Source organism: Podarcis vaucheri (genome assembly GCF_965113315.1).
Source record: "Podarcis vaucheri genome assembly, chromosome: 16".
NCBI classification, from domain to species: domain Eukaryota; kingdom Metazoa; phylum Chordata; class Lepidosauria; order Squamata; family Lacertidae; genus Podarcis; species Podarcis vaucheri.
The window spans coordinates 39,946,356-39,959,575 of record NC_138754.1 but is presented as its reverse complement, the minus strand read 5'-3'; the positions used below and the strand labels follow the sequence as shown (position 1 = coordinate 39,959,575).

The 13,220-nt window shown below is 47.5% G+C and overlaps 1 protein-coding gene across 2 annotated transcripts in view; it reads right to left on the bottom strand.

Moving 5' to 3' along the window:
- RILPL1 (Rab interacting lysosomal protein like 1) overlaps positions 1–12,472 on the bottom strand; it is a 33,541-nt gene extending 21,069 nt beyond the window's left edge. Inside the window, exons 1-2 of one of the 2 annotated variants that reach the window (XM_082204155.1) lie at positions 11,211–12,472; positions 6,421–6,571 (exon numbers count right to left, since the gene is read on the bottom strand). In XM_082204155.1, coding sequence (XP_082060281.1) covers positions 6,421–6,571; positions 11,211–11,510 — 451 coding nt within the window. In that variant the 5' untranslated portion in view covers positions 11,511–12,472. The remainder of the gene's footprint in view (positions 1–6,420; positions 6,572–11,210) is intronic. The other variant, XM_082204154.1, reaches the window with a different exon arrangement.
- Between the last annotated feature and the right edge of the window lie 748 nt (positions 12,473–13,220).

Here is a 13,220-nt window from a genome sequence, read left to right as displayed (position 1 = left end):
ACAACAAAACCATAAGAGAAATAACCATCAAACATTGGCAATTCCAATATATTAAACACATAAAAAGCATAAAAGACTCAGTAGCCGCCATTAAGTAATATTAAGTAGTTTTAAATTTGACTTTTAAAATCTTGGCTACTAGCCATGGCTACTCTGCCTCCATAGAGACCGCAATGCCTCTGAATGCCAGCTGCTGGAAACCACAGGAGGGGAGAGGGCTCTTGGGCCTGGATCCTGCTTGCTAGTTTCCCATAAGCATCTGATTGGCCATTGTGAGAACAAGATATAAGGCCAGATGGGCCATTGTTCTGGTTCCAGCAGCCTTTTCTCATGTTCTTGAGGGGGAATGGCATGGAGTAGGAAACTATCATAGCTGTTGGTACCCTGAACAGAAGCACTCCGCACTGCAACATCTGCCTGCAGGTCCCATGTGTAGCAGTACCTCTCTTCCATTACTAAGCTTATTTGCTTCTCAGCCAATATTAACGACTACAGGGATTTGCAGGTGCCTTCCAAACTGACTAGATAGTTTTTTAAAAGTGTTAAAGCTTAGAAAAATAACCCTAAGGGCATAGTTTAAGCGTGCCCCCCTAATTCTTCCAACCATTAAGAAAAAAATCTCTATTTTAAGTTCTCTGCATTGCAAGATTTTCTTAATTTTGTTCCTCCCATTTTGGTTTCTGTTGGGGAGGGGGGCATATGCATAATCAGACTCCCAGTACCTTTCTAAAATTTCCAAGCAACAAGCTAAATCATATCCTGAACCCAAACTAGGGATGTCTCTACAAAAAAATAAGTCTCACCACTGAGATTGTTTCTTCCTCTCTGCAGCTCTACTGTGTGAAGTCTGTGGTGGACCTTAAGGATTCTCTAAGCAGGTGACTCCACCCTCCACATCAAAAGGATGCTCAGAAAGCACCTGTGGTAATGAAGAGCCCTCAAGGCAAGTAGCCTCTCCAAGTCTGGAAGCTGCATTACTTGCTGAGCTTCTGGTGTGGCTCCTGCTAAATTCTGCTAAGGTTGCATATTTTGCTGCCTAGAAAAAGATCAGAAACCTGCTTGCTTTGATCAGATTTACTCATTTATTCTTGGCACTAGATTAAAATGTTTTTCCCCCACGCATCTGAACATTAATTTTTTACTTGCAATAATTATTATTGTGTGTATGTAGGCATGTTTTGTGTATACACATCCCTTTGGGGGCTATATGTGGTAGTTAGGGGATGGAGAGATCGCTTTTATGGTCTGATTGCTTCAAATTGTGCTTTGCTCGGACACACTCTCTCTCTCTCTCTCTCTCTCTCTCTCTCTCTCTCTCACACACACACACACACACACTCACTTATTTGTAAGCCATTTTAAAACACTTATTTAAAGCAACTAATAAATACTATTTAGTATGTAACCCTAATTAATTCTAAATGTTGATTCAGCACAGATGTACAGAATGGCATTGTGATCAATGCTGCTCTGCCCCTGATCCTATACTCATTTGTTTAGCAGTAAATACCATAGGCTTACAATTTGTTTCCAAGGAAGGGTGTGCTGTAGGACTGCTTATAGCTCGGTCGCCTGCTTCTGTGCATTTTTATTCAGAAGCCAGTCCCATTGAGTTGAGTGAGGTGGACTCTTCAGAACGGTAGCCTTTCATTTCACTCCCTTTCCTAATTGTGGTTGGTAACGGATGGATTGAATTTTCACCTCTTCATACAAAAAATATGTCCAGGGCAGCTTACAGCTCAATAAGAAACAAGACATTCCCTGCCCTCAGGCTTCCTAATCTAACAAGACATGACACAAAAGGAAATGGGTGGGGAGGAAAGAGGAAATAAGCAAACTCAGGCATCAGTTGCAAGTTCTTTTAAAATAGCCTAAGATGGAGAAAAGCCGTATTTTAGTGGTGGAGTACAACATTTGCAGGGATGCGGATGGCGCTGTGGGTTAAACCACAGAGCCTAGGACTTGCCAATCAGAAGGTTGGCTGTTCGAATCCCCGCGATGGGGTGAGCTCCCGTTGCTCGGTCCCTGCTCCTGCCAACCTAGCAGTTTGAAAGCAATTCAAAGTGCAAGTAGATAAATAGGTACTGCTATGGCGGGAAGGTAAACGGCGTTTCCGTGCACTGCTCTGGTTCACCAGAAGCGCCTTACTCATGCTGGCCACATGACCCGGAAGCTGTATGCTGGCTCCCTCGGCCAATAAAGCGAGATGAGCGCCGCAACCCCAGAGTCGGCCACGACTGGATCTAATGGTCAGGGGTCCCTTTAACTTTACTTACAATATTTGCATGGAGAAGTCCCCAGGTTCATTCCCCAGCATTCCTAGACAAGGCTGAGAAAGACCCCTGGCCTGATTTCCTGGAAAGCTGCTGTCAGTCACTGTAGGTAGAGCCTGGTTCGCACATAACCCTTATCTATGAGTTGTCCCACAGAGAATCAACTAAACCATGGCTTGTTCCTTCCAAGTTTGTTTTGTTTTCCAGATGCCCTTGCTTTGTACCTTTGCAGTTTGACCAACCCACGCCAGGCATTCACCAAATGGTTACTGGGTTAGCATACTTAAAGGCAAACCAAGGTTTGTAAGCTACCAACAAACCATAGTGTTGGATTGTGGTTTGTTGGCAGCAAACACAACATAAACTGGTGGGCTGGGTTTATGCATAATGTAGAGCCAAGGCATAGTTTAATAAACAACAATGCATAGGATTGCAGCTTAAATGTTCTGAAACATTTCATGGAGTGATGACACAGTTCTCAGCATGGCTACCTAGAAATATACCCTATTGAATTCAGTGAGTCTTGCTCTCAGATAAGTGGGGATAGGCTTGCAGCTTGCCTCAAAGACGGAGAACTTGTGGCTTACAGAGGCTCGTGACTCCATCAACCCCAGCTAGCATGCCTAGTGGATCAGAACTGATGGGACATTGTGCTCTTATGAGAGCTTGCTTCATCCGGCCAAGGCCCCCTAGTCCAGCATCGTGTTCTCACGTAGCCCAGCCAGATGCCTATGTGAACCCCCAAGCAGGACCTCAGCGCAACAGCCCTCTCCCACCCCTGTGTTTCCCAGCAACTGGTGTTCAGAAATATTACTTCCTCCGCCCTTGGCAGCACAGCACTGTCATCAAGGCTAGCAGCCATTGATAGCCTTGCCATCCATAAATCTGCCTAATTTCTTTTGGAGCTGTCCACACTGGTGACCATCACTGCCTCCTGTGGGAGGGAGTTCCATAGTTTACGGTGTGACTTCCTTTTCTCTATCCTGAATCTTCCAACATCCAGCTTCACCGAATGTCCATGAGTTCTTGCGTTTTGAGAGAGGGAGGGAAAACTTCCCTGTCTACTTTCTCTGTGCCATGCATCATTTAATACTCTTCTGTCACACTGCCTCTTGCTCACCTTTTCTCCAAATCCCAAATGCTGCAACTTTTCCTTGGAGGCAGTCTCTCCACCCCCTTGATCATTTTGGGGGTTGTTTTCTGACCCTTTCCCAACAATACCCTTTGTGAGGCGAGGTACCCCAAACAGTACACAGTACCCCAAATGCAGTTGCACTTGTTATTCAACAGCACCGGGGGAGGGGAGTACAGTGGTACCTCGGGTTACAGACGCTTCAGGTTGCAGACTCCACTAACCCAGAAATAGTACCTCGGGTTAAGAACTTTGCTTCAGGATGAGAACAGAAATCGTGCTCAAGCAGTGCAGCGGAAGCAGGAGGCCCCACTAGCTAAAGTGGTACCTCAGGTTAAGAACAGTTTCAGGTTAAGAACGGACCTCCAGAACAAATTAAGTTCTTAACCAGAGGTACCACTGTACAGGTTCCACTCCACCTGGGCAAAGTGGCTGTTCTCTAGGAGAGATGCAATCATAGAATCACAGAATCATAGAGTTGGAAGAGACCACAAGGGCCATCAAGTCCAACCCCCTGCCAAGCAGGAAACACCATCAGAGCACTCCTGGCATATGGTTGTCAAGCCTCTGCTTAAAGACCTCCAAAGTAGGAGACTCCACCACACTCCTTGGCAGCAAATTCCACTGTCGAACAGCTCTTACTGTCAGGAAGTTCTTCCGAATGTTTAGGTGAAATCTTTTTTCTTGTAGTTTGGATCCATTGCTCCGTGTCCGCTTCTCTGGAGCAGCAGAAAACAACCTTTCTCCCTCCTCTATGTGACATCCTTTTATATATTTGAACATGGCTATCATATCACCCCTTAACCTCCTCTTCTCCAGGCTAAACATGCCCACCTGTGGCTACTGTGGAGGTTCTGTTCTGCTCCTCTGCTGACCTAGATCTTGACAAAGCAGGTGCTGCACCCACTGCTTCCCAAGAAGATTATTTCATATAAAAATAGTTTTATGTGAAACATGATGCTGGCAGCTCAGTTCTGTGGGTGCCATGCAAAAGCTCTGATGGCGCAGGACTAATTCCACCAGGGCAAGCTGCACAGGATTCTGCAGGGTTGTCCGGGATTTGTTTACCAAGGGATGTCATGGAGGTAAGAAAGGAGCCATCCCCCTCACTTCATGTTTCAGCCCACACATCTACTTCATCTTTTGGAAATTTGTTTTGTCTCTTGCTGTGTGTTTAGACATCCTTAATTTATCATAACCAAATTTTGCATGAGGGTTCCTGAAATAAAAAATCATTTATATTTGGATATGATTAGACGTTGCTTTGAATCAAGAGGGCAGACTGAACCTTTCAAAACTTCACTGATTTTAACAACTTATTTCAAAACTGCGGGGGGTGGGTTGTTTCTTAAAATTCCTGAGCAGCACTGGCTATCAGGCTGCTAGTATTTAATATTGGAATCATCCTGGAAACTTTTATTTTTCAAAGCTATTAATGATTAAATAATAATAATAATTTTCATCCAGTGAATTTGGCTGGCAGTAGATACAGCACTCAGCAAAAACAAGCGGTACTTTACACAACACAGAGTTCATTTATGGCTGGACTGGGAACTGTGCAGCCCTGTAATGTTGCTGGACTACAGCTTCCAACTATTAGCCCTGCTGACTAAGGGACAGATGGGAGTTGTGGCCCTTTGGATGTTGTTAGGCTTCAAGTTCCTCAGTCCTGATTTACAGAATTTGCAGCCACAAAGGCTGATGGCGCCACTTGCCTTCAAGGCTTCAAGAGCACCAATTGGTGGAAAGGTGGTCTAGAAATGTAAACAAACTAATAAAAAGGGACTTGGGCCGCTCCTCCTCAAATCTATCAATTCTCAGCAATGCAATGGAACCTCTGTGGTTGGTGAATAGTGAATAGCGCTTGCTGAGGCACACCAGGGAAATTAGGGCTGTTGCTTCCATGTCCTGCTTGTGGACTTCTCTGAATTAAGAATTTGACTGGGCACTGTGGGGAGCAGGATGTTGAACCTCAATGGACCTTTGGTCTGATCCAGCAGGCTCTTTTAAAATTCTCCCTCCTCAACAGCACCCAAATTTCTAGTCAACAAAGGCAATTGTTATAAACCAGAGGTGGGGAACCTGCAGTTTTCTAGATGTTGCTGGATTAAAACTCCCATAATCCCGGACTATTGACCATGCTGGGTGGGATGAATGAGTGTCAGAATCCAACCACATCTGGAGGGCTACAAGCCTCCCTGGTATAATTAAGTGGGTCTGCATGACCAATACCAGCCCCACATGCCAAGAGCTCAAATCCCTTTGTTTCCCCTCCCATATAATTGACTATCTGGCCTGAGTGCATTTAATTACTATAGTTATTACAGGTGATATACAAGGAACTGCAACAAAAGCCATTCTTTTCCCATGTACTTCGCTCCTGTGCACCTGAGGTTCTGCACAGTATCCTCTGCCAGCTGAGGCTCAGCAGGTGAGCAAAAAAGAAGGGCCTTTTCAGTTGTGGTGCCCATAAGCCCCAGCCAGAATAGCCAATGGTCAGGGCTAATGGGAGTTGCAGTCCAGTACTATGTGGAGTGACACAGGTCCCCCATTCTGGTTTAAAGGTGGTGAAAGTCAAAACCAGGCATTTGAACCGGTCCAGGAAACCAAAAGGAAGCCAGTGAACTTGTCATACAACCGGAGTCACGTGCTCCATACAGACTTATGTCAGTACTTTTTGCCTGACTGCTGCCATCTCCTATACAGTGGTACCTCGCAAGACGAAAAACGCGCAAGACGAAAGAGTTTTCCGTTTTTTGAGTCGTTCCGCAAGACGAATTTCCCTATGGGCTTGCTTCGCAAGACGAAACGTCTTGCGAGTTCTTGCGAGTTTGTTTCCTTTTTCTTAAAGCCGCTAAGCCGTTAATAGCCGTGCTTCGCAAGACGAAGAGACTCGCGGAACGGATTAATTTCGTCTTGCGAGGCACCACTGTACTTTCCCAAACAGTTTCTTACTGAGTTTCAGGTCAAATGAACCCAATGCTGTCATCGAGAATCTCTGCCTACCCCACTGACCTTCATGCTTCTGGAACTCTTCTTCCGAAAAGTTGACGTCCTTGTGGGAGAGATTGGTCATCAGCTGCTTATTCTCTTCCTGAAGCTGGGCGATTTGGGTGAGGAGATCTTGAGCTTCCCCTCTCCAAACGTCTTCCACCAGCTCCAGCTCCTAGAGGGTGAGATTGCATACCATCACTTTCAGGTCCCGGACAGTCAAATGTCTCCCGTTCAATGGAAGGGCCAGATCTTGCTGGTTATAGCATCTTTCCATGCAGAAGGTTCCAGTTTCAAAGCCCTGCATGTCCAGGTAGGACTGGCAAATACTGCCTGTCTAAAACTCTGGAGAAATGCTTCCAGACAATGTAGCCACCACCACCCATATTATTGGATTACAACTCCCATCAGCCTCAGTTTTCAGGGCTGAAAGTGAGGAATGTTGGAAGTTATAGACCAAGATCCTCTGCAGGGTCACAGGTTCTCCACCTTGGTGTAGACAATACTAGGGTTGATGGACCAATGGTATAAGTCCGCTTCTTACATTCCTATTCTCATATCTCATACAGGGGATCTTGGAGGCATGTGAATCAGCAAATTTTCCTGAGGCTCAACAGATCTGGCTTTGGTCAATGGCTGAAGACACCACCTCCAAGCTCTGATGTACATTGCCTTTAGTTCCATGACAGAATAAAGATAAGGCATAAATGCAATAAATAAATATGAAAGTTTAAGGAACACAATAGGACCTTAGATGCCTTATGCCAGATCAGATTGCTGGTCCATCTGCGTCCTTCCAGATCAGCCTCCCCTGACCTAGTGCCCTCCAGATGTTTTGGACTACAGCTCCCATCAGCCACAGTCAGTATGACTAGCAGTCAGGAATGATGGAAGTTGTAGTCCAAAGTGTCTGGAGGGTAGCAGGTTGCTCCAGATCTTGTTGGGACTCCATCAGCCCCAGCCATCATGACCAATGGCCAGAGGTGATAGACCACCTGTAGACCAACAACAGGCTATCCATACCCTACCAGCACTGACTAGTATCAGACTTTTGCAGTTTTAGACAGGAATCTTTCGCACTTCCACATGGAGATGCCAGAAACTGGACTTGCAACTTCTCCCTGCAAGGCAGCTGCTCTGCTGCTGAACTATGGAGCTATTTCAATTTCCTGAAGACCCTGTTCTGCACCTGCAGAGTAAACTGACAACCAAGGCTGAGATCCCAGCTCCAGAGGGAGGCGTGGAGTGCTTTGTTAAGGAGAAAACCAGAGAAAGACGCTTGGTGGGGCCTCAGGAAAGGTTTGGGAGAACATATGTTTGCCAGCATTCTTCTCAGCTCTTGCTCCTGCGACTGAAGTCAGCGTGGAGAACCTCTGGCTCACCAGATGTTGCCCAGCTCCAACTCCCATCAACCCCAGCCAGAATGGCTCAGGAATCATGAGAGTAGCAGGCCAGCAACATATTGAGGGCTGCAAGCTTTACCAAGCAGCTTGATATATAGACATCAGCAGATGTTGATGTTTACCTCTTTGCTATTAAAAAGCTTTGTTGGTAGATCTCCGCTGCTCTTTAAGGCACAGAGACATGCCATCTTCTGGTCAGCTGGCAACCACACTTGGCAAGCCTAATATAGCTGCTTTCCCACAATGCAATATGATCAGAGAATGTTGGTTTGCTACTGGTTTACGTTTGTATTACTGTCACCTTCCTTAACCCATTTCATCTATTATTATTATTATTATTATTATTATTATTATTATTATTATAATATATTAAATTTGTATACCACCCTTCATCCGTAGATGAAGGCAGTTCACAGCATAAAAATTCAAGACAAAAACACAAAATGCATATTAAAAACAAGAACAAACCAATAACCCCCTCCCCAGCTTTTATCGAAGGAGGAGGTCTTAGTTATTGCTCCTCTAGCCATGCTCCCTTCCCTTCCCACCCCCTCTTCCGTTATTGCTTTAAAACCTGCTGAGCAGGAAGGAATTTTAAAGCACTTTTTGCAGTGCCAGTAGCAAACAAAGCCCATGAGGAAACACACCAGCAGGCCGTGGATTGGGGAGATCCATCTTTCTCTCCTCCCCACCCGCTTCTCCATTCTGAGATTGAAAGCAACACACAGGGGAGGAACTGAGAGGCTGGATTAAGGAGGGAGGGGTGCCTGGTGCAGTTCCCAAAATAGGACACCCACCCCACCAAATGCATTAAATAAGGTACCATAAAAGTAAGTCATGTGGGTTCTTAAAGACTTCCAAATGGATCGTGGCATAAGCTTTGATGGGCTATGAAAAAATATTCTGATCATGTGCAGTTTCAAAACTCTCAGCAAAACGCAAACACATTTTGCCGACCTTGATAAACAAAAATAACTGAGCATGTGTAGTTTTACATTTAACACTCACATAACTCATTGATGTTTTCACTCCCTCCCTGCCTTGGGCCAGGCACCAACTCTCAGCCTAACCTACTTTACACGTCTGTTGTGAGGATAAAGGACAACCTGGTGTAATTGCCCCAATGCAATATGGCCATAGACACAGCACATGCTAACTACAGACAAAGCTTTGCTTAAAACAGATGTGAGGAACCTGTGCCCCTTCCAGATGCTGTTGGTCTCTACCTCCCATCATCCAGCAGTGTTTGGTGCTGTAGTCCCCAAAACATCTGGAGGGCCATAAATTATCCAGGGCTGGCTTGAAATAATTACCCAGAAGACTTAGGGTTCCCCATCCTCTCATTCTTTGATCTTTCATTGAATGGAAAGTGACCTGGATGAGAAATTTCCCTGGAAGGGTGGCAGCTCTGAGATTATCTTGGGGCTGCAGTTGTTACCCAAAGCTATACACCCCAATATTTGGAATCAATGAATTCCAGAGAATTACAATTATGCAGTGCCTCTCTGCAACAGTTACCTCCATCCACCAGAGTTGACAGCCCAGCTATTGTTGCACAATTTATTCTGGGCAGAGAGAGGGAGAAGTGAGTCAAAGGCCTGTGATCTTTTTAGTGGCTGGTGACTCTATTTTAGCCTCTCGTTTACCACTTTAATGCACAACCAAATTGGAGGCTGATGTCAGCTCAGAGCATAATTCTAGGAGAAGTGAATGGGTACAGTGGATAAATTAATACTCCCTAGTTCCCATCCCATATCCTTTCTTATCTCTTCCATCTCTTTTTCCTTCTTCCTGGGGCTCTAACATAATCCAAGCTCAGCTTGCAGAACCTCAAAGCCCCAGAACTTGTATTTGAAGCAACTCTAGAGTAAAAAGTAGGACTCATAAGAAAAACAACTTGAGTGCCTCTTGCCAAGTGCAGAGCACAGAGCTAGGCTGATGGATGCTTAGAATGCTAAACTAAGCCTGGGGAGACCCAAGTTTAAATCTCCACTCAGCCATGAGGCTCACCTTCAGCCCATCACTATTTTTCAGTCTGTCCTTCCTAGCAAGGTCATTGTGAGAATAAAATGAGGAGAAACATATATGTGCCAAGAGTTCCTTGAGAGAAAGGTGGGATATAAATGTAATTAATAAAAATAGTAAGAATCTGTTTCATCACCAAATAACCTCTTTTCTGGTTAGAGTCAAATGGGATAGGAATTCTGCCTCAATGAGTGCCAGGAGCACCGTAATTTCTAAGACTGCAACTATATCCCCACTTAATTTCAAGAGTTAACCTCATTGGGTACTTAGAGTAACCATGCATAGGCTCAGGCTAGTCAATTTGGGTAAAGTGAATCCCTTTTTATTTTAAATCTGGGCTGCAAATTGTTTTATGCTGCCTCTATGCAAATAGGAATTTCCAATATATTTTTATTGTTCATTGCTGGTTTTAAATAATACTTGTGTGTTTCATTTTGTTTGTTTGTAAGCCACCCAGGCAATATTTATTGATGAATCAATGATGTGCTAAGTGGTTCGGAGGCAGAAGTTTATCTGGAAGCTTTTAACCTGAATTGTATCCAGATATGTTTGGTTGGTTGTTTTAAAGATTTATATCCCACCTTTCAGTTGAATGATGTTCAACTGTATGAACAGGGTGGCTAGTCAATGGCGATTGAATGGCATTCTGCCCATGTTCAGAGACTCGCCTCATGTCAGACATATTATTCCACAGCAGGAGAGGGAGCCTGAGGTCCATATTTGCTTCTGGACAACCTTTTTGAGGGCCACATATGTTGCCTTTGTATAAGCACTGAAAGCTAATTTCTACACACACTCTTCTCTGTCCACCATCCCGGTAAGCAAAAGCCATTGTCAGCGTTAAAGTACACTTTCCAGCTACGCAAAATATTTTGAGGGCAAAATAGGGTCCTGGGGGGAGAGAATGTGTGGTTTAGAGAGAGTTCTGGGGGCCTGACAGAGAGGCCCGAGGGGCCACATTTCATCCACCCCTCTTTAGGAGCAAACCCCATCCTTTGAAAGAGTTGCAGGGAAGGGAGGGGCTCAAAGGCTTCCTCGGGGCTTGGCGACTTCCCCCCTTTTCCTTTGGGGTCAGCAAATGCTCTGCACGGATTCCACCCCCTTCCGTGTAGAGGATCCTCAATCCTACGACGCCCTTTTCCCGCGAGTAAACCCCACCGATCCCAGCAGGACTTCAATTCTGAGGAGTAAAGAGCAGAAAACAAAAGCGAGCCCGGGCACCCGAGTCCTGCGGCACCAGCGCGCCGCGCAGCCGGCCAGAGTTTCGTAAGCAGCCGGGTCCCTGCCCCGAGGACCGCGCACGGGAAAGAAGGGCTGCCTTGCCCTGAAAGCGACCGAGCCCCCCCCCCGCCCCGCGAGAAGCCCCGATCCCCGCCGGCGCCCGACCTTCTGGTGCTTCCTCTCCTTCTCGATGCGATCCACCCTCTCGAGGCGCAGGCGGTCGAGCTCCAGGCGCAGCTCCTCCATCTCGGGGTTGAGGTGGTTGCGGCTGACCAGCAGCTCCAGGATCTCCAGCACGCGCACCACTTTGGGCATCAGGCGCCCGATGGCCTCGCAGCCGTGCTGGTCGATGAGCCGCTCGAACTCCTGGCCCACCGCCGAGGCGATGTCGTACACGTCCATCACCGTCAGCTCGGCCACGTTCTTCTCCAGCGCCGGAGAGCCCAGGCCGGAGACGCCGTCCATGGCTGCGCCTGCCCCCCGCTTGCCCGGCCCAGGCGGCGGCCAGCCAGCCTCGCGGGGCACCGGAGCGGCCTTTCCCAAGGACCAGAGAGCCGAGCAACTTGCAAACTTCTCTGGCTTCGCGCCGCGGCAAAACTTAGCTAGAGGCAGCAGCTCGGCGCTGGACACCCGCGGCCCGACCCCGACTCTGGCCCCTCCGGAGGTCCGGTGGGCATCCTGGGAAGAGGACGGAGAGGGCGAGGAGCAAATCTCGGTCGCCGCCGAGCCCCAGACCCCTCCTCCGCCTCCGCCTCCGCCTCCCTTCCAGTATAAACTTGAGCTTGTGATCAGGCCGAGACGGAGGGAGGAGGAGGAGGAGGAGGGTCCACGAGGCTGCCCAGGACGCAGGCCCGCCCCCGCCCCGTCCAGGCTGGGAAGAACAGCTGGGCTGGATTCGGGAGCAGCTCTGCGAGGGGATCGGGAATGGCAGCGCCGGAGGATGCGCCAGCCCAGCTCCCCAGGATGGGTTTCCCCGGCTCCTTGGTTTGGCTGGAGCAGCGGCGTGGGGCGGCCCGCCAGATGTTGCCCGGGGGGGGGGAATCCTCCCGGATGTTCCGTAGAAGTTGAACGTGGGAAGATCCCGGGCAGAAAGCGGCTCTTCACCCAGGAGCCGGAGGCGGGAGCCTTCCTGGGCAGCTTTACAAGAGGAGCGGACGGATTCACGGAGGACAAGGCTCTCAGGGGCTGCAGGTCGGAGACAGTTTGCCTCTGAATCCCAGGGAGGCAAAGGGCTGCTGCGCTCAGGTCCAGCTTCTTCCCGGCTTCCCACTGGCTGCTGAGAGAAAAGGATGCTGTTCCAGCCAGCTGTTGCCTTCTTGATTCCCATTGTCCTTGGCTGGCTGGGAAAGAAAAGAGCTGGGGCCCCACAACATCTGGAATGGGCTTCCCCGACCTGGCACCCTCAATAAATTTTGGACTACACGCCCTTCACGATGGTCGGTTTCATCTTGATTTGTTTGCATGGAGATCAGACAATCCCAGACTGCTCTGATTCATTGGTGGGGAAGTTAGATAACAGTTGAGCCAAAGCATCACCCCACCCTTCCCACTGCATTTCCCTTCACTTTCTTTACCGCGAAAAGTCTGGTGTTTTGGAAAAGCGAGTTTGTTGGGCAAGAGCTTCCAACTATAATTGCCCACCTGACTTTGACAGGTTGTGATCTGCATCCTGCCTGAAAATAGAGTCAAGCTGGAAGAACCAAATGGCCTCCATCCCTATTCCTGATTGCTTGCTATGCTTGCTGGTGAGAGTTGTTTACCAAAATATATGGAAGGCACCAGGCTGGGGAAGGCTGATCTGGAGCATAGCTGTCAACTTTTCCCTTTTCTTGCGAGGAATCCTATTCTGAATAAGGGAATTTCACTTTAAAAAAGAGAAACATTGACAGCTATGATCTGGAGGGACACAGGCTTCTTCTTCCTCTGGTGTAGACAGAGCTGAGTTAGATGGACCAGCAGTCTGGTTTCCAACATTTGGAGGACACTGTGTTGGCTGTCCTTGATTTGAAACATCTGCAGCCTGCTTTAAAAAGCTCAAGGAAGCTAATAACAACAGGTAATGCTTCTGATGAAGCAGAAGCCAATCCAATAAAGTGTTGGTTGTGTCAGATTGTTGTCACACAAACACTCTGACACCACTTTAACAGCATGGCTCCCCACCACCACCAATCCTGG